The sequence below is a fragment of the Plecotus auritus genome, assembly GCF_963455305.1.
Source record: "Plecotus auritus genome assembly, chromosome: 10".
In the NCBI taxonomy this organism is placed as follows: Eukaryota; Metazoa; Chordata; class Mammalia; order Chiroptera; family Vespertilionidae; genus Plecotus; species Plecotus auritus.
Window position 1 is genome coordinate 2,912,045 of NC_137785.1, and position 18,890 is coordinate 2,930,934.

At 52.3% G+C, this 18,890-nt stretch overlaps 1 protein-coding gene across 1 annotated transcript; it reads right to left on the reverse strand.

The window, feature by feature from the left end:
- Positions 1-11,942: 11,942 nt before the first annotated feature.
- LOC308235278 (olfactory receptor 6Z7-like) lies at positions 11,943-12,887 on the reverse strand (the record flags this gene model as incomplete). Its single annotated transcript, XM_080644039.1, has 1 exon — positions 11,943-12,887. The coding sequence occupies one exon, from the start codon at positions 12,885-12,887 to the stop codon at positions 11,943-11,945; it is 945 nt and encodes a 314-aa protein (XP_080500165.1).
- Between the last annotated feature and the right edge of the window lie 6,003 nt (positions 12,888-18,890).

An 18,890-nucleotide genomic window follows, 5' to 3' on the forward strand; every position in this document is an offset into this window, starting at 1 on the left:
TTCACTGGAATATGTTTGGAGTAGGTTTCGTTGTCACACTCGGGAAAGACGGGTGTTCGTGGCATTTAGTGGGTAGAAAGGCAGGCATGCTGCTCACTCTCCCACAATGCACAGGGCGGCCCCTCCCCCACAGCAAGGACCGGTCCACCGCCCATGTCACGAGTGCAGAAGTCGGCAACTCTGGCTCCCTGGCCTATGACGACCTCACCCCACCGGAACGTAAGAGCCAGAGGCCTCTGTCGGCTCGCTCACTGCCGCCTCTCCGGCAGGTAGAACCTTGTGGGACATGGTCGATGCTCCATTAACACATCCTGGTGGGCCCCGGCCAGTGTGGCTCAGTGGATAGAGCATCGGCCTGTGGACGGAAGGGTCGCGGGTTCAATTCAGGTCAAGAGCACGTACCTTGGTTGCGGGCACATCCCCAGTGGGGGGTGTGCAGGAGGCAGCTGATCGATGTTTCTCTCTCATCGATGTTTCTGACTCTCTAGCCCTCTCTCTTCCTCTCTGTAAAAAAATCAATAAAATATATTTAAAAAAAAAAAAAAAAAAAGAGCACGTACCTCTGTTGCAGGCTCCTCCCTGGCCCCGGGGCCTGGTCAGGGTACGTGCAGGAGGCAACCCATTGGTGTGTTTCTCTCCCATGGATGTTTCTCTCTGTCTTTCCCTCTCTCTTCCACTCCCCCTAAACATCAATGGGAAACTCTCCTCGGGTGAGGATTGAAAAAAGAAACACACAGTGGGTGGGATGAAAGTGCATAAGCTCCATCTCTAGCGATGACGCTCTTCCTTGTCACCTTTCAAACATTCCCTGGGCGTTCGCTCGAAGCAGGTCCAGAGGAGATGTGCAGAGGAGCTCATCGTGGCCCCCTGCTCTTCAGAAGGGCTCATTGGGCCCTGGCCGGTGTGGCTCAGTGGGCTGTGCGTCCTCGCACGCACCGAAACGTGGTCCTTTGGATTCTGGTCGCAGCACGCGCCTGGGTTTTGGGCTTGATCTCCGGCCCAGGGGCATGAAGGGGGCAGCCGATCGATGTTGGTGTTTCACTCCTACATCGATATTTCTCTCTCTCCCCCTCTCTCTTTCTCTCTCTCTAAAAATCAATTTAAAAACCTTGAAGAAAAAAAAAAGGAAAGAAGGGCTCATTCTATTGGGGAAGACCTAACCCCCATACAAGAGCTTCGGAGAAATAGGACCGGAAACAAAAATACCTCGTGATGGGATGACAGTGGTGAAAGACTAAGGTTGTGTGTTTGATGGGTTTTGTTTGTTTTCAATCCTCACCCAAGGATATGGAGAGAGAGAGAGAGAGAGAGAGAGAGAGAGAGAGAGAGAGAGAAACATCAATTGGTTGTCTCTCCTATAAGATTATTTGTTATTGCCCTAACCGGTTTGGCTCAGTGGATAGAGCGTCGGCCTGCGGACTGAAGGGTCCCGGGTTCGATCCCAGTCAAGGGCATGTACCTTGGTTGCGGACACATCCCCAGTAGGAGGTGTGCAGGAGGCAGCTGGTCTATGTTTCTCTCTTATCGATGTTTCTAACTCTCTCTCCCTTCCTCTCTGTAAAAAAAAAATCAATAAAGATATATATATATTTTTTTTAAAAGAATATTTGTTATCCAACAAATCCCCAACAGAGGGGCAGTCTACAAAATCCCTGAGAAGAGTCACTTTGCAGGGGAGACACCGGAAAACACAACCCACTCAAGGTCCTGTCAACCGTCATACATCATGTAGACCGTATGTCCCAATGGCTGAGAGGGCCCTTGACCTCTGTGCACGAAATTCGTGCACGGAGGGGGGTGTCCCTCAGGCCAGCCTGCACCCTCTCCAAACGGGGACCCCTTGAGGGATGTCCAACTGCCTGTTTAGGCCCGATCCCTGTGGACATCCCTCTCACAATCCAGGACTACTGGCTCCCAACCACTCACCTGCCTGCCTGCCTGCCTGATTGCCCCTGACCGCTTCTGCCTGCCAGCCTGATCACCCCCTAACCACTCCCCTCCTCTATGGCCCTCCTCCCAAATCCCATAGCCCCGTTCTCATCTCAAAAACCATCCAATTCCCACGAAGGGCCTCTGTACAATACACCTGAACAGTCCTTCTCAAAGCCATCAGGACATCCTGGCCGGTGGCCCGGTTGGTGGGAGCATCATCCCCTCCACCAAAAGGGTTGTGGGTTCGATTCCCAGTCAGGGCACATCATCCCCTGCACCAACAGGGTTGTGGGTTCGATTCCCAGTCAGGGCACATACCTAGGTTTCGGGTTCAAGCCCCTGTCAGGGCAAGTTCCAGAGGCAACTGATCAATGTTTCTCTCTCTCTCTGTCTCTCTCTGTCTCTCTCTCTCTCTCTCTTTCTCTCTCTCTCTCTCTCAATCAATAAAAACATATCCTCAGTGAGGATCCTATCTAATAAGAGTAATCTGCAAATTGACTGTCACTCCAACACACAAGATGGCTGCCCCCATGTGAACACAAGATGGCTGCCACAAGATGGCCGGGAGGGGAGGGCAGTTGGGAGGGACAAGGCCTGCAAGGGAGGGCAGTTGGGAGCTAGCAGGGGTGACCAGGCCTGCAGGGGAGGGCAATTAGAGGCAACCAGGCCAGCAGGGGAGGGCAGTTGGGGGTGACCAGGCCAGCAGGGGAGGGCAGTTGGGGGCGATCAGGCCAGCAGGGGAGGGCAGTTGGGGGTGACCAGGCTGGCAGGGGAGTGGTTAGGGGTGATCAGGCTGGCAGGCAGAAGCGGTTAGGGGCAATCAGGCAGGCAGGCAGGCAGGTGAGCGGTTGGGAGCCTGTAGTCCTGGATTGTAAGAGGGATGTCCACAGGGATGGGGCCTAAACGGGCAGTCGGACATCCCTTGAGGGGTTCCCGTTTGGAGAGGGTGCAGGCTGGGCTGAGGGACACCCCCCTCTGTGCACGAATTTCATGCACCAGGCCTCTAGTGACAAATAAAAAAGTCAAGGTAACCCAAATTGAAGAAAGTCTGAGAGACTGTCATAGCTCAGAGAGGCCTCAGGAGACACGAGGACAAAATGTAGCGTAGCATCCTGGATAGGGTCCAGGAACAGAAAAAGTGCATTGGGTGAAAACGTAGCAAATTCACCCTGGTGGTGCTGTTCAGTGATTAGGGCTTTGGCCCAACCACCAAAGGGTAGTGGGTTAGATTCCCAGTCAAGGGCATGTACCTGGGTTGTAGGTTCGATCCCCAGCCCCAGGTGGGGCACTTCTGGGAGGATCAATGTGTCTCTCTCATACAGGTATTTCTCTCTCTCTCTCCCTCTCCTCTCTTTCTCCTTTCCACTCTCTCTAAAAATCAATGGAGCCCAGCCGGCGTGGCTCAGTGGTTGAGTATCAACTTATGTGATTCCCGGTCAGAGCACATGCCTGTAATGCGGGCTCCATCCCCATTGAGGGCCGTGCAGGAGGCAGCCAATCCATGATTCTCTTCCATCATTGATATTTCTCTCTCCCCCCCTCTCCCTTCCTCTCTGAAATCAATAAAAATATCTTTAGAAAATTAGTTAATAACACAAGATCACACAACTACTTGCTACCCTCTAAAATAAAAATATTTTTTTTAAAAAAACAACAACAATGGCTCAGTGGATAGAGCGTCGGCCTGCGGACTGAAGGGTCCCGGGTTCGATTCTGGTCAAGGGCACGTACCTTGGTTGCGGGCACATCCCCAGTGGGAGGTGTGCAGGAGGCAGCTGATGGATGTTTCTCTCTCATCGATGTTTCTAACTCTCTCTCCCTCTCCCTTCCTCTCTGTAAAAAAATCAATAAAATATATCTTAAAAAAATTAAAAACCAATGGAAAAATATCCTTGAGTAAGGGATTAACAAAACAACAAAAAGCTTAACAGATCCAAACCAAGTATGGCCTTTAGTTCATTTTGTTTGTCAACTTTCCTGGGCCATGGAACGCCCAGCTATCTAGTTCAACGTTATTTCTGAGTGTATTTGTAGGGGTGTTTCCCGGAGAGATTAACGTTTGAATTGGTGGATCCAGTCAACCACTGCCCACCCCCTCCCCCATGTATGTGGGCGCCAGCCAATACACAGTCAGTGTTCAAATTCCCCAGCTGTCGGTTTGTTTGCTTGAATGAGTGTCCTAATAAGACCAGGCATTGCATCTGATAGGTCTGCCTCTTACGTGTCTCTTACCATTTTCTTACTTTTATTTTAAATTGATTTTTATCACCCAGCTCCAACCCCTCCCATTTCCCAACCATCACTTTGTTCTCTGTGTCTCTGAGTCTGTCTCTGGTTTGCTTATTCATTGGTTTTGCTTTCATTTTTTAAAAAATATATTTTTATTGATTTTAGAGAGAAAGGGAGAGGGAGAGAAACATCAATGATGAGAATCACTGACCCGCTGCCTCCTGCACGCCCCCTACTGGGGATCGAGCCTGCAACCCAGGCATGTGCCCATGGCCAGAATGGAACCTGGGACTGTTTGACATTGAAATTGGGACTCAACTGTTGGCCCAGAAAGAAACTCACGACAGACTGATTCATTGCCTCCCAGCGTAACCATTATTGCTTGTCTCATTTTTGGTTCTTATAAGTGTATTTCTAGTATCACATGATCTCACTCATCGGGGGGAAATAATGAACAACATAAACTGATGAACAAAAACAGATCCAGAGACAGGGAAGCATCGATCAGACTGTCAAACCTCAGAGGGAAGGTAGGGGAGGGTGGGGGTAAGGGGGAGAGATCAACCAAAGGACTTGTATGCATGCATATAAGCCTAACCAGTGGTCACAGACAACAGGGGGGTGGGGGCATGCATGGGGAGGGGTTTGGGATGGGAATGGGGGGGATGAGGGCAAATATGTGATACCTTAATCAATAAAGAAATTAATTTAAAAAATTTAAAAAAGAGACCAGGCCACTCTAAATCTAACACTATAGGGCCGTGGTCGGCAAACTGCGGCTCGCGAGCCACATGCGGCTCTTTGGCCCCTTGAGTGTGGCTCTTCCACAAAATACCACGGCCTGGTCGAGTCTATTTTGAAGAAGTGGTGTTCGAAGAAGTTTAAGCTTAAAAAATTTGGCTCTCCAAAGAAATTTCAATTATTGTACTGCTCATATTTGGCTCTGTGGACTAATGAGTTTGCCGACCACTGCTCTAGGGCAAAAGGAAATCAATTGGCAGACATAACTGCTCAGTACGTGGTCCTAAGGGATAACGCTATCCAGACGTTCGAATGTCTCTCAGTCCCACAGGGCACATACGTAAACAAACATACAGGAAAAACAACAGCCATAGCTGGTTTGGCTCAGTGGATAGTGCATCGCCCTCTGGACTGAAGGGTCTCGGGTTCGATTCTGATCAAGGGCACACACCTCGGTTTTTCTCTCTGTCTCTTCCGCTCCCTTTCACTCTTTCTAAAAACCAGTGGGAAAGTATCTTCGGGTGAGGATAACAACAAAAACAACTCTATCTCTTTTTTTAAATAAATCTCTATTGTTCAGATTTAAAAAAGTAATAATAAAATATTTCTTTATTGATTTTAAGAGGAAGGGAGAGGGAGAGAAAAACACTAATGATGAGAATCACTGACCCGCTGCCTCCTGCACGCCCCCTACTGGGGATCGAGCCCGCAACCCAGGCAGGTGCCCTTGACCGGAATCGAACCCGGGACCCTTCAGTCTGCAGGCCCACGCTCTATCCACTGAGCCACACCGGCCAGGGCTGGCTTTGCTTTTAGATTCCACGTACAAGCGAACCCATATGGGATTTGTCTTCTTCTCTGTCTGACTTATGTCTCTGAGCAGAATACCCTCTCGGCCCATCCATGTTGTCACAAATGCCAATTTTTCATTCGTTTTGCCCTGGCTGGTTTGGCTCAGTGGATAGAGCGTCAGCCTGCGGACTGAAGGGTCCCAGGTTCGATTCCGGTCAAGGGCATGTACCTTGGTTGCGGGCACATCCCCAGTAGGAGGTGTGCAGGAGGCAGCTGATCGATGTTTCTCTCTCATCGATGTTTCTGACTCTCCCTTCCTCTCTGTAAAAAATCAATAAATTATATTTAAAAAATATTTCATTCGTTTTTATGGCTGAGAAATATTCCATTGTATATAGGTACCACATCTTCCTTTTTTCCTTTTTTTTTTTTTTAAATCCTCACCAGAGGATTATTTTTCCATTGCTTTTTAGAAAGAGTGGAAGGGAGAGGGGAGGGAGGGAGGGAGAGAGAAACATCGATGTGTCCCACATGCCCCGACCGGCCCGGAATCGAACCTGCAACCCTTCCGCGCATGGGCCGATGCTCTCGTCACTGAGACACGTCAGCCAGGGCCTCTCGCTGGTTCTCCACAGAAGCTCTGTGAGAGAGAAGCTGTAATACACGCAACGGAGCGTGGACGGTGCCGGGCGGTGCACGGAAGGGTGTCTGTGCCTTTGGTGCTCAGGCTCCAGAGGGGGAAGAGACTTCACTGAGCAAACACTAAACTCGGTTCCAAGGATGTCGGTAGCGGAGAGGTGGCTGGTCGCTTCTTTTTTTTTTTTTTTTTTAAATATTTTTATTGATTTTACAGAGAGGAAGAGGGAGATAGAAACATCAATGATGAGAGAGAATCATGGATCGGCTGCCTCCTGCACGCCCCCTACTGGGGATCCAGCCCGCAACCCAGGCACGTGCCCTTGGCCGGAATCGAACCTGGGACCCTTCAGTCCGCAGGCCGACGCTCTATCCACTGAGCCACACCGGCCAGGGTGGCTGGTCACTTCTCTCTGGCCCTCGAGGGAGGGGGTCCTGAAAGGGGACGTTTGAATGGAGACCTAGCGAATGCGACAGGCCCAGCAAACCAACAGCTGGGGGCACGGGGTTGTGCAAAGGCCCTGGTGAGTGTGGGGGGGGCGGGGGGGAGGGGGGTGCAGGATCTTTGGGGGAGGACGCAGTGAGCAAGATCAAAAAGGGCGAGTGATGGAGAGGCAGCCACACACCAGTCCACGCAGGACCTTGTCAGGGAAACGACGGTAGGAACAGCGCGGGGGGGGGGAAAAGCATTTCCAGGGGAGGGAACAGCCAGTGCAAACGCCCTGGGCAGGACAAGGCCTGTGGACCCAGCTCCGGGGGAGATGAGGTCACAGAGGGGGGCGGGGCGGGGCGGGGCCTGGGTGAGGCCTCTAGGTTCATGCCAGGGTCCTGGGGGGCATTCAAGGAGGCCCTGCCTGCGCCGGGGAACAGGGGGTCCAGGCTCCGTTCTCCTGTTCCTCCTCCTTTCCTCCTCCCTCCCCAGGCCCCTCCGTCCTGGGCGCGGCCCCTGCACCCGTGAGTCCACGCCGCATCGCAGGCCCCGGGCATTCCTGGGCAACCCCACCCCACCCCCACCCCCGCAGGCCCTGCTGGGCCAACCAGAGCTGGGCGCGCGACTCCCCGCTGCTGGGCTTCCAGCACTGAGCCCGCCACCTTCCTGCTGGGCCACGTGCTCCTCCCGCTGCTTCCCGCGCTGGGCCTGGCCCTGCACACTCCCCTGCGGCCCTGCGTGCGCCCCTGTGCGTCTTGCGTGCGCCCCTGTGTGTCTTGCCTGCGACCCTGCGGCCCTGCGTGCGCCCCTGTGTGTCTTGCCTGCGACCCTGCGGCCCTGCGTGCGCCCCTGTGCGTCTTGCGTGCGCCCCTGTGTGTCTTGCGTGCGCCCCTGTGCGTCTTGCGTGAGCCCCTGCAGCCCTGCGTGCGCCCCTGTGCGTCTTGCGTGTGACCCTGCGGCCCTGCGTGCGCCCCTGTGCGTCTTGCGTGTGACCCTGCGGCCCTGCGTGCGCCCCTGTGCGTCTTGCGTGTGACCCTGCGGCCCTGCGTGCGCCCCTGTGCGTCTTGCGTGTGACCCTGCGGCCCTGCGTGCGCCCCTGTGCGTCTTGCCTGCGACCCTGCGTGCGCCCCTGTGCGTCTTGCGTGCGCCCCTGTGTGTCTTGCCTGCGACCCTGCGGCCCTGCGTGCGCCCATGTGCGTCTTGCGTGCACCCCTGTGCGTCTTGCGTGCGCCCCTGTGCGTCTTGCGTGCGCCCCTGTGTGTCTTGCGTGCGCCCCTGTGTGTCTTGCCTGCGACCCTGCGGCCCTGCGTGCGCCCCTGTGCGTCTTGCGTGAGCCCCTGCAGCCCTGCGTGCGCCCCTGTGCGTCTTGCGTGAGCCCCTGCGGCCCTGCGTGCGCCCCTGTGCGTCTTGCGTGTGACCCTGCGGCCCTGCGTGCGCCCCTGTGCGTCTTGCGTGTGACCCTGCGGCCCTGCGTGCGCCCCTGTGCGTCTTGCGTGCGCCCCTGTGCGTCTTGCGTGCGCCCCTGTGCGTCTTCTTGCTCCCGCGGGCCCTGCTTGGGATCCGGCTCTCGCTGGGCGCCTGCGGCTCACGCTGCCTCGGCCCAGGCACAGCATGTCCCCCGCGGGCTGCGCACTGCAGGTGCTCCCGGTGGTGTCCTATGTCCCCACCTCGTGCTTCCTCCTCAAGGGCGTGGCCTGGGACTGCCACGTGGCCATCCGCTGGGCACTTCACTGCAGCGTCGTATTGAGTGCGCCACCTGCTGGCCGCCGCCTGCTGGCCGCCGCCTGCTGGCCGCCACCTGCTGGCCGCCGCCTGCTGGCCGCCGCCTGCTGGCCGCCACCTGCTGGCCGCCTGGCTTCTCAGCGCACTGGCTTTACCGCCTGGCCGGCAGCATCCGCCACTTGTGTGGCATCTCGCCTCTGCTGGGCCTGGGGTGTGCAGCTCCAGGGTCTTCGAGGCCCACGTGTTGGCGGCCACACGGCTCATCATGCTTGCCCCCTTCTGTCCCATATCCACGTCCTACGCCAAGGTTCTGGCCCCGCCCTGCAGGCACCATGGGCCACCGGGCGCCACGAGGCCCTGTCCACAGTGCCTCCCACCTGGCTGTGGTTATTTGGGACCCTAAGGCCAGCGATTCCCGGAGAGCAAGCAAGTGATGTCCCTCTTCTACACCCTGGGGACCCTGCCCCACCTTGACGAGCTCATCTACAGCCTTGGGAACGAGGAGATGAAGGCCGTGCTCCCGAGCGTGGTAAGGAGGCAAGGTGGATGGGTGGGTGTAGGGGGGGGGGTGGACCCCACACATGACCTCCTCAGGCCCACTTCTCAGAGTCAGGAATTGTTGGTGTCCGTTTTCACCCAGGATCTATGTGCAAACGTGGGGTGTGGCACTCTGATTCTCACACACACACACAAGGAACCATAATTTTTCCTCTTTCAGTCCTGGTGGACTTGAGTCCACCTTTCTGTTCTGGCATTCCGTCCTCAGTCCCAATTATTTGGTAGTGGTAGACACATGAGCCTGATTTGGGTCAACTACAGTGTATCAGTCAGCAAGAATGCCGTGTAACAAACCCTCCTAAAACAATAGAGCGCCCTAAAACATGTCCTTGACGCTCACCAATTATTCCCAGCAGATTAGAAACGGGACACAGCCCTGGCTGGTGTGGCTCAGTGGATAGAGCGTTGGCCTGCGGACTCCAGGGTCCCAGGTTCGAGTCCGGTCAAGGGCACATGCCTAGGTTGCGGGCTCAGTCCCTGGTGCAGGAGGCAGCCGATCAATGATTCCCTCTCATCATTGATGTTTCTCTCTCGCTCTTCCGCTCTGAAATCAATAAAAATATATATATTTTTAAAATAATAAAAATAAATAAAAACGGGACACAATGCAGATATCCATCGGCTGATGAACGGGTAAGCAGATCATGGCACATCCACAAAATGGAATATTATGCAACCATATCAGTGAAGTACTGACACCCGCTACAACACGCACAGACCGTGAAAACATTATGTTAAGTGAAAGAAGCCACACGAAACACCCAGTGAGATATGATTCCATTTATGTCAAATGTCTGCAATGGGAAGATCCACAGAGACAGAAAGATTCGTGGCTTCTTAGGGCCAGGGGCCAGGGGGCTCGTAGTGCCATCGGGTGTGTACCGGTGTCTTTTGCGGGCGATGAAATGTGGAGTTAGATAGTGGTGATGCTCGCACAACTTTGTGAATATCCAAAAACGCCCCAGAATTGTACCTGTTTATTTTTAAATTTTATCTTTATTTTTTAAAAATCCTCACCTGAGGATATTTTTTCCATTGATTTTCAGAGAGAGTGGAAGGGAGGAATGGAGGGATTAGGAGGGAGGAAGAGAGAGAGAGAGAGAGACAGAGAGACAGAAAGAGAGAGAGAGAGAGACATGGATCTGTTCCCTCCTGCTCTCACCCCAACGTGGGCCAGAGATCGAACCTGCAGCTCAGGTACATGCCCTTGATGGGGAATCTAACCTGTAACCCTGCCATACTTGGGCCAACATGCTAACCACTGACAAACACCATCCAGGGCCGGAATTGTACATTTTTAAAGAGTAAAATCTCTAGTCTGAGGATTATCCTATATAATAAAAGCCTAGGTGGTGTCACGTCCTTGCATGATGTCATCACAAGATGGTCGCCACAAGATAGCCACCACAATATGGCCGCCACAAGATGGCCACCACAAGATGGCCAACAGGGGAGGGTATTTGTGGGCGATCAGGTCGGCAGGAGAGGGCATTTGTGGGCGACCAGGTCGGCAGGGGAGGGCAGTTGGGGGAGATCTGGCCAGCAGGGGAGGGCAGTTGGGGGCAACCAGGCCTGCAGGGGAGGGCAGTTGGATGTGACCAGGCCAGCAGGGGAGGGCAGTTGCAGGGGGGGACCAGGCCTGCAGGGGAGGGTAGTTGGGGGGACCAGGCCTGCAGGGGACAGCAGTTGGGGGTGATTGGGCCAGCAGGGGAAGGCACTTGGGGACAATCGGGCTGGCAGGGGAGCAGTTAGGCGTCAATCAGGCTAGCAGGCAGAAGTGGTTAGGGGCAGTCAGGCCAGCAGGCAGGCGAGCAGTTAGAAGCCAGCGGTCCCGGCTTGTGAGAGGGATGTACCACTGCCGGTTTAGGGCCTAAACCGGCAGTCAGACATCCTCTAAGGGATCCCAGGTTGGAGAGGGTGCAGGCTGGGCTGAGGGACACCACCCCCCGTGCATGAATTTTGTGCACCGGGCCTCTAGTCTATATATATAAAAGGCTAAGTGTCCATCCATCCGACCGGTTGCTATGACGCACACTGACCACCAGGGGGCAGACACTCAGCGCAGGAGCTGCCATGACGCGCACTGGCCATTTAAAAATAAACGGCACCGTGGACCTGGCTCCGAAAAACCAACACTCTGCTTCCCCGAGTGGGACACAGGCCCCGCCACCACCCTGGAGTGACACCCCACCAAATCACAGCCGACGCTGCTGAGACCGATGTCACAAAATGCAGCCCACAGGCCAGCCCAGCTCAGAAACAGTTGCTGTGGGTGCCAGGTAATGGCGTCAAGTAGCAACGCCCACTTCCTCTCCCTAGCGACTAGCTTCCTTGGAGCTTCTTCAGCCCAGGAACCCGACTTGCTTTATAGCCAGGTGCAAACATTTTACACTTTAACCAAATGTCTGAGAAGCATTTTCCCGTGCCTTGTCCCATTTGATCCTCACAGAAGTCCTGGAGTAGGCAGATAGGAGACTCGGTAGAATCCTGTTTTCTTTTCACTAGCAAGATGTGAATGGTGCCCTAGCCGGTTTGGCTCAGTGGATAGAGCATCGGCCTGCAGACTGAAGGGTCCCAGGTTCGATTCCGGTCAAGGGCATGTACCTTGGTTGCGGGCACATCCCCAGTAGGGGGCATGCAGGAATCAGCTGATCGATGTTTCTCTCTCATCGATGTTTCTAACTCTCTATCCCTCCCCCTTCCTCTCTGTAAAAAAAAAATCAATAAAATATATTTTTAAAAAAATAAAAATTAAAAAAAAGATGTGAATGGTGATATTAAAATATTTCTTCTAATTAATTTCCTTTCAATGTGCACAAATCCGTGCACCAGGACACTAGTATCTCAATAAAAATAAAAAGTATTAATACACTGAGATCTCCCCCATGCCCAGGCCAGGTGGTCAGCCTCGGGACCAGCCTAGGGTTCTGTGGAAAGCCGCCTGGACCTCCTTGTTCCGCAGGCAGTAGATGACAGGGTTGCACATGGGCGTGACCACCGTGTAGATGACAGACAACACCTTGTTGAGATCCGTGGCTTCGATGCGGCTGGGACGGGCATAGATGAAGAGGGTGGCCGAGTAGAAGATCCCCACCACCACCAGGTGGGAGGCGCAGGTGGAGAAGGCTTTGCGGCGGGCGGTGGCCGACGGCATACGGAGCACCGCCCTACCAATGGTCACATAGGAGGCACCGGCCACCAGGAGGGAGCCCCAGAGGATGACGATGGCGGAGATGAAGTCCACCAGCTCGGTCAGGGCCACGTGGGTGCAGGACAGGTTGAGCAGAGGGGAGACGTCACAGAAGAAGTGGTTGAGGACGTTGGGGCCGCAGTAGGACAGGCTGGCGATGCAGGAGGTCTTGACCACCGAGACCAGCAGCCCGCCCAGCCAGGAGGCCGCGGCCAAGCCCAGGCAGACCTGGGGCCTCATGAGCAGCGGGTAGTGGAGCGGGTGACAGATGGCCACGTAGCGGTCGTAGGCCATGGAGGCCAGGAGGGTGCACTCGGTGCAGATGAGGGTGATGAAGAGGAAGAGTTGGGTCATGCAGGCCGCAAAGGGCATGTGGCAGGGTCCACTCCGCAGCCCCGCCAGCAGGCTGGGCGTGATCACGGACACGTAGCACATCTCCAGGCAGCTCAGGTGGCCCAGGAAGAAGTACATGGGCTTGTGGAGCTCCCTGTGAGCGCAGACGAGGTAGACGATCAGCGTGTTCTCCAGGAGGGTGGCCAGGTAGAGGGTCAGGAAGACGGCAAACAGGACATCCCTTACGTCTGGCCTCGTGGACAAACCCAGCAAGACAAACTCCTGTACTCGGGTCAGGTTGCCTAGCTCTGGGGGCCTCTCCATCTGAGAAATAAATACACCCATAAGGCCTAGCTGGTGTGTTTCAGTGGTTAGAGCATCAGCCCTCACACCAAAGGGTAAATTCCTGATCAAGGGCATGCACCTGGGTTGTGGGTTCAATACTCAGCCCTGGTCTGGGTACCTGAGGGAGACTACCAATCGATGAGTGTCTCTCATATCGATGTTTCTCTCTCTCTCTCTCTCTCTCTCTCTCTCTCTCTCTCTCTCCTCACTCCCTTCCACTTTCTCTAAATATCAATGGAAAAAACATCCTTGGGTGAGGATTAACCAAAAAAAAACACACCATTAAATATATTGTAAGTCTACCTCTCTACACCTGGCATCGCCCTAGACCCAGGCATTTTCTCACCTGAGTCAGTGAGATAACTATCTGGTCCCTCTGCTCCCATCCTCGCCCTCCGCAGTCCTGATCCAGTAGCAGCCAGTGGGGTTTTTCAAAAAAGTAGATAATATAGGGCCAGTCTCCTGCTTAAAATGGACAGATTTCCCCATTATTTTTAGAACTAGAGGCCCGGTGCATGAAATTCGTGCACTAGGGGGTGTGTCCCTCAGCCCAGCCTTCACCCTCTCCAATCTGGGACCCCTCAGGGGATGTCCGACTGCTGGTTTAGGCTCGATCCTATCACAATCCAGGCAGTCAGACATCCCTCTCACAATCCAGGACTGCTGGCTCTCAACTGCTCACCTGCCTGCCTTCCTGATTGCCCCTAAACACTTCTGCCTGCCAGCCTGATCACCCCCTAACCACTCCCCTGCCAGCCTGATTGATGCCTAACTGCTCCCCTGCTGGCCCAATCGCCCCCAACTGCCCTCCGCTGCTGGCCAGCACAAGGTTATGGGTTTGATTCCTAGTCAGGGCACATACCTAGGTTGCAGGCTTGATCCTTGGTTGGGGCATAGATAGGAGGCAACAGATTGATGTTCTCTCTCTCTCTCTCTCTCTCTCTCTCTCTCTCTCTCTCTCTCTCTCCCCTGTCCTTTCTTTCTCTAAAAAAAATCAATAAAAACACAATTCTACACTGAACTTTGGTGGTTCTCCTGTGTATCTTGAAGTAGAGAAAAATCCTTATTTCCCTATTCCAGGATTTTCCCACTGTCTTGATGTCATTTACTGAAATTTACCACATCTATTAGCAAAGAAAGTGAGCTGTGGTGATTTTCTAGAAAATGAAAAAGAAAAGGAAATTTCATTCCTGATTTCTTCTACACAGGACTATATCCCACCCACACCCCCCCAACGTTCATTATAAAGATGGAGATAACATTTATTGCGTATATCTAGGTTCCGGGTGGGTCCTTTTAATAAAACATTTTATACATTTTCAATACCCTGCAACATAGGCACCATTTTCTTGATTATTAAAAACAAGACAACAAAGCCACCAAGATTTCCAGAGGCTACAAGTGAGAAGTGAGGGCCCTGGGTTTCACATGCAAGAGATTGCATTGTTTAGGAATGATGCCTTTGGTCTGCGTGAGAGAAGATTAACTGAAGCCTCGAGGTTAATAGCAGTTTTTAAAAAAGTATTGTTCACAGTATTACAGATGTCACTCATATCCCCCTGATTTGACCCCCTCCACTTAACCCCCAGACAACAGAGTCCTTCCCCGTACCATTGTCTGTGTCCATGGGCTATGTCTATCTGTACTAATAAAAGGGTAATATGCTAATTAGACCAGACGTACTTCTGGACAAAGCCACGGTGGTGGGGCCAAGGCAGAGGCGGTTAGGGGCAATCAGGCAGGCAGGCAGGCAGGCGAGCAGTTAGGAGCCAGCCGTCCTGGGTTGTGAGAGGGATGCCCCAGATTGGAGAGGGTGAAGGCTGGGCTGAGGGACCCCATCCCATCTCCCGTGCATGAATTTCGTGCACCGGGCCTCTAGTGTGCATATAAGTTCTTTGGTGAATCTTTTCCCATCCCCTCCACCCCTATCTCCTCTGAGATCTGTCCGTCTGTTCTGTGCATCCATGTGGCTGGACCTGTTTTATTCGTAGGCTTATTGTGTTCATGAAATTCCACGCATGAGTGGGATCCTGTGATATTTGTCTCTGTCTAAATGGCTAATGTCGCCTTAACTGGTTTGGCCCAGTGGATGGAGCGTCGGCCTGCGGACTGAAGGGTCCCAGGTTCGATTCCGGTCAAGGGCATGTACCTTGGTTGCGGGCACATCCCCAGTAGGAGGTGTGCAGGAGGCAGCTGATCAATGTTTCTCTCTCATCGATGTTTCTAACTCTCTCTCCCTCTCCCTTCCTCTCTGTAAAAAAATCAGTAAAATATATTTAAATAAATAAATATAATAAAAATAAATGGCTAATGTCACTTAGCATGCTCAACTCTGTCCCATTCAGTCCAATGGCATTTGGAACTGTCCGTGGTGCTGAAACTATCCCCTTACCGCTGACCAAGGACCCTGTCCCAGCCAGAGGCCGCTGTCCGCGGTGCTGAACGCGCCTGAAGCCCAGCAGCCTCAGCGCCTGCTGCCTGGGCTCCCCTGGGCTCCCAGGGACAACGCCTCCCCCTGACCTCCTCCCTGGGCGCTTCCCTCCTCTCATCGAATTTGCTCTTCCGCGACCCACGTCCTCTCTGGTCCAGCTTCTGTTCCTAAGCCCTCTCTCTGCCCCTGGGCCAGACTCAACCGCGCTGTGAGGTCTCACAGCCAGTCAGCTTCGGGGCCAGAGAGGTGGTTATGGCTTCTCTCGAGTCAGAAGCAATCCGTTTCATTCCAAAGGCGACATTGGAATTTTTCAGCCGAGGGTCAGGGCGCACAGCCACTGTTTGGGGTGGTTTTTTTTTTTTTCATCCCATAGACATTTCTCGAGCATGAACAATGTACTGAGCCCTGAGTTAGGCACAGAGGGGGCATCAAGATGGACAAGATATTCGGGGGGGTCTATCTAATGCTCTTTATTGTTGAAAGTATTGCATATGTCTCCCCATTTTCTCCCTTTTTACACCCCTCCCCCAACCTCCAACCCACCCCCAGTCTTCCCCATACTATTGTCTGTGTCCATGGGCTATGCATATATGCAAATATTTTCTGTGGTTAATCTCTTCCCGCCCGCCCCCCTCCCTCTGGTGTCTCTTATTCTGTTCCAGACTTCCATACTTCTGGACCTATTTTGTTCCTCAGTTTATTTTGTCCATTAGATTCCACCTGTAAGTGAGATCCTGTGGTATTTGTCTTTCTCTGACTGGGCTATTTCACTTATCTGATGCTTTCTTAGTAGCTGAACTTGGACATGTTACGCTCAATAGCCTTTTCTTTTTTTTTTTATTGATATTTCACAGAGAGGAAGGGAGAGGGATAGAGAGCTAGAAACATCGATGAGAGAGAAACATCGATCAGCTGCCTCCTGCACACCTTCCACTGGGGATGTGCCCGCAACCAAGGTACATGCCCTTGACCGGAATCGAACCCAGGACCTTTCAGTCCGCAGGCCGACGCTCTATCCATTGAGCCAAACCGGTTTTGGCTCAATAGCCTTTTTTGAGGAAAAAAAAAAAAAGATGGCTGTAACTATCTTCATCTCAAATACTGTAATATCTCCACTGTTTGTTTTTCATGTACATATTATTAAAATTGAATTTATTGGGGTGACACTGGTTAACAGAATTATTATACAGGTTGCAGGTGCAGAATTCTACAACACACCATCTGTACACTCTATTGGGTGTTCCTCACCCTAAGTCAAGTCTCCATCCATCACCATTTACCTCAATACCCTCCTCCACCTCACCCCATTTCCCATTCCCCCAGCAATCACCACACGGTTGTCTGTGTCCATAAGTTCTTCCTCTCGTTTTTTTCTTTTTTTTTTCTTTTTTTTTTTTTTTTTTTTGCTCAATCCCTCCACACCCCCATCCCCACCCCCAACTGCTATCAGCCTATGAGTATGGCTTCATTTTGCGTGTTACTTATTTTGTTCATCAGAGTCCACAGGGCAGTGAGATCACATGGTACTTGTCTTTCTCTGAGTGGCTTATGTCACTTAGCATACGGCTCTCCAGGGCCACCCAGGTCCACTATTGGTTCTGAACACAGGATCTGCCGCTGAACAGCTGTGATAACGTGGGCCAGATACGCATAGAATTTGTTTCCGTATGTGCACACTGGAGATGATGTGATGACTGATAGTGCTGTCGTAGTGCATTTATTATTCATGGCCCATGACAAATAATCAATATCAGCTATTGCTATTATGTAGCGTGCCATACACACCTAGGTATCGTCTTTAGAATATGTACATTATACCTTTTGTTGCTGTTGTTATTTCTCACCCAAATATTTCTTCCATTGATTTTTTTAAAAATATATTTTATTGATATTTTTTACAGAGAGGAAGGGAGAGGGATAGAGAGCTAGAAACATCGATGAGAGAGAAACATCGATCAGCTGCCTCCTGCACACCTCCCACTGGGGATGTGCCCGCAACCAAGGTACATGCCTTTGATCGGAATCGAACCCGGGACCCTTCAGTCCGCAGGCCGACGCTCTATCCACTGAGCCAAACCGGTTTCGGCTCTTCCATTGATTTTTTTAAGAGAGAATAGAAGGAAGAGACAGGGAAGGAAGGGAGAGACAGAGAGAGACAGAGATCAATGTGAGAGAGAGAGAGAGACACACACATAGATTGGTTGCCTCCCACATGCACCCCAACCAGGATTGGAGATCAAACCTGCAACCTAACTTCACGCCCTTGACTGGGAATCAAAGCCTCGACCCTTCAGGTCATGGGCTCATGCTCTAACCACTGAGCGACACCAGCTAGGACTATGATATGTACATTATTTCATTAATCCAGGTTGTCTCCATCCTGTGAGTGAACTATTACCCCATGCTTTTTTTTTTCAGAAGAGGAATGAAAGTTCCGAGAGGTGAAGAAACTTAACTAAGGCCACAGGTGGGGGCAAATCCGCCCGCCACACACGGAACTATCTGATTCAGAAGCCAGTGGTCATTTTTCTAGACTTCTCTGCCTCTCTGTCCAAAAGACATCACATGTGCCTGAATCTGTACGGTGTCGCTATGCTTTGGCCTGACTTCCAAGCCAGTTCAGGGCTGGCCTATGAATCGAATCCGATCTAACGGAGAAGGCCATCATGCAACCAGCAAGGCAGGGTAGAGGCCTGATGAGGGAGTATTTACTTCAGAGGGAAGGACTGGGAAAACCTCACATAGGATCTTACATTTTAACTGACCCCTTGAAGGACTCGTGGAAATGGGAAAGTTAGAAAGTGAGCAGAGGGATGGGCATACCAGGGAAAAGGGACGCACCAGCACCAGACAGAAAGCTGGGAGCTCGCTTTGGCCAAAGCCACTCAGAGAGTTGGGGACTTCAGCCCAGATTTTCAACTCCCAAACCAGCCCTTCCTTTTCAGTTATCCCAGGGAGACATCTTGGTGTAACAGAAAGAATTCGGGGCTCTGGCTGGGTGGTTCAGTTACTTAGAGTGTGGTCCCAAACACCAAGCCTGCGGGTTTGATCCCTGGTCAGGGCACACACAAGAAGCAACCAATGCGCCCTAACCGGTTTGGCTCAGTGGATAGAGCATCGGCCTGCGGACTGAAAGGTCCCAGGTTCGATTCCGGTCAAGGGCCTGTACCTTGGTGGCGGGCACATCCCCAGTAGGGGGTGTGCAGGAGGCAGCTGATGGATGTTTCTCTCTCATTGATGTTTCTAACTCTCTATCCCTCTCCCTTTTGCTCTGTAAAAAATTTATAAAAATATATTTAAAAAAAAAAGAAGCAACCAATGAATGCATAAATAAAAGGAACAACAAATCTCTCTCTCTCCCTATTCTATTAATCATAGAATTCAAGCTTTGGAATCACGTGGACCTGAACTTTAAATCCAAATCCTCTACCGCCTACTCATAGGAAATCAAGCATTGCTCTTATTTGTCCCAACAGTCTGGGCGGTCCTGCAGATGAGTATGCTGTGCACAATAAGCCAGAGAAAGACAAGTTCTATGTGCTCTCACTTAT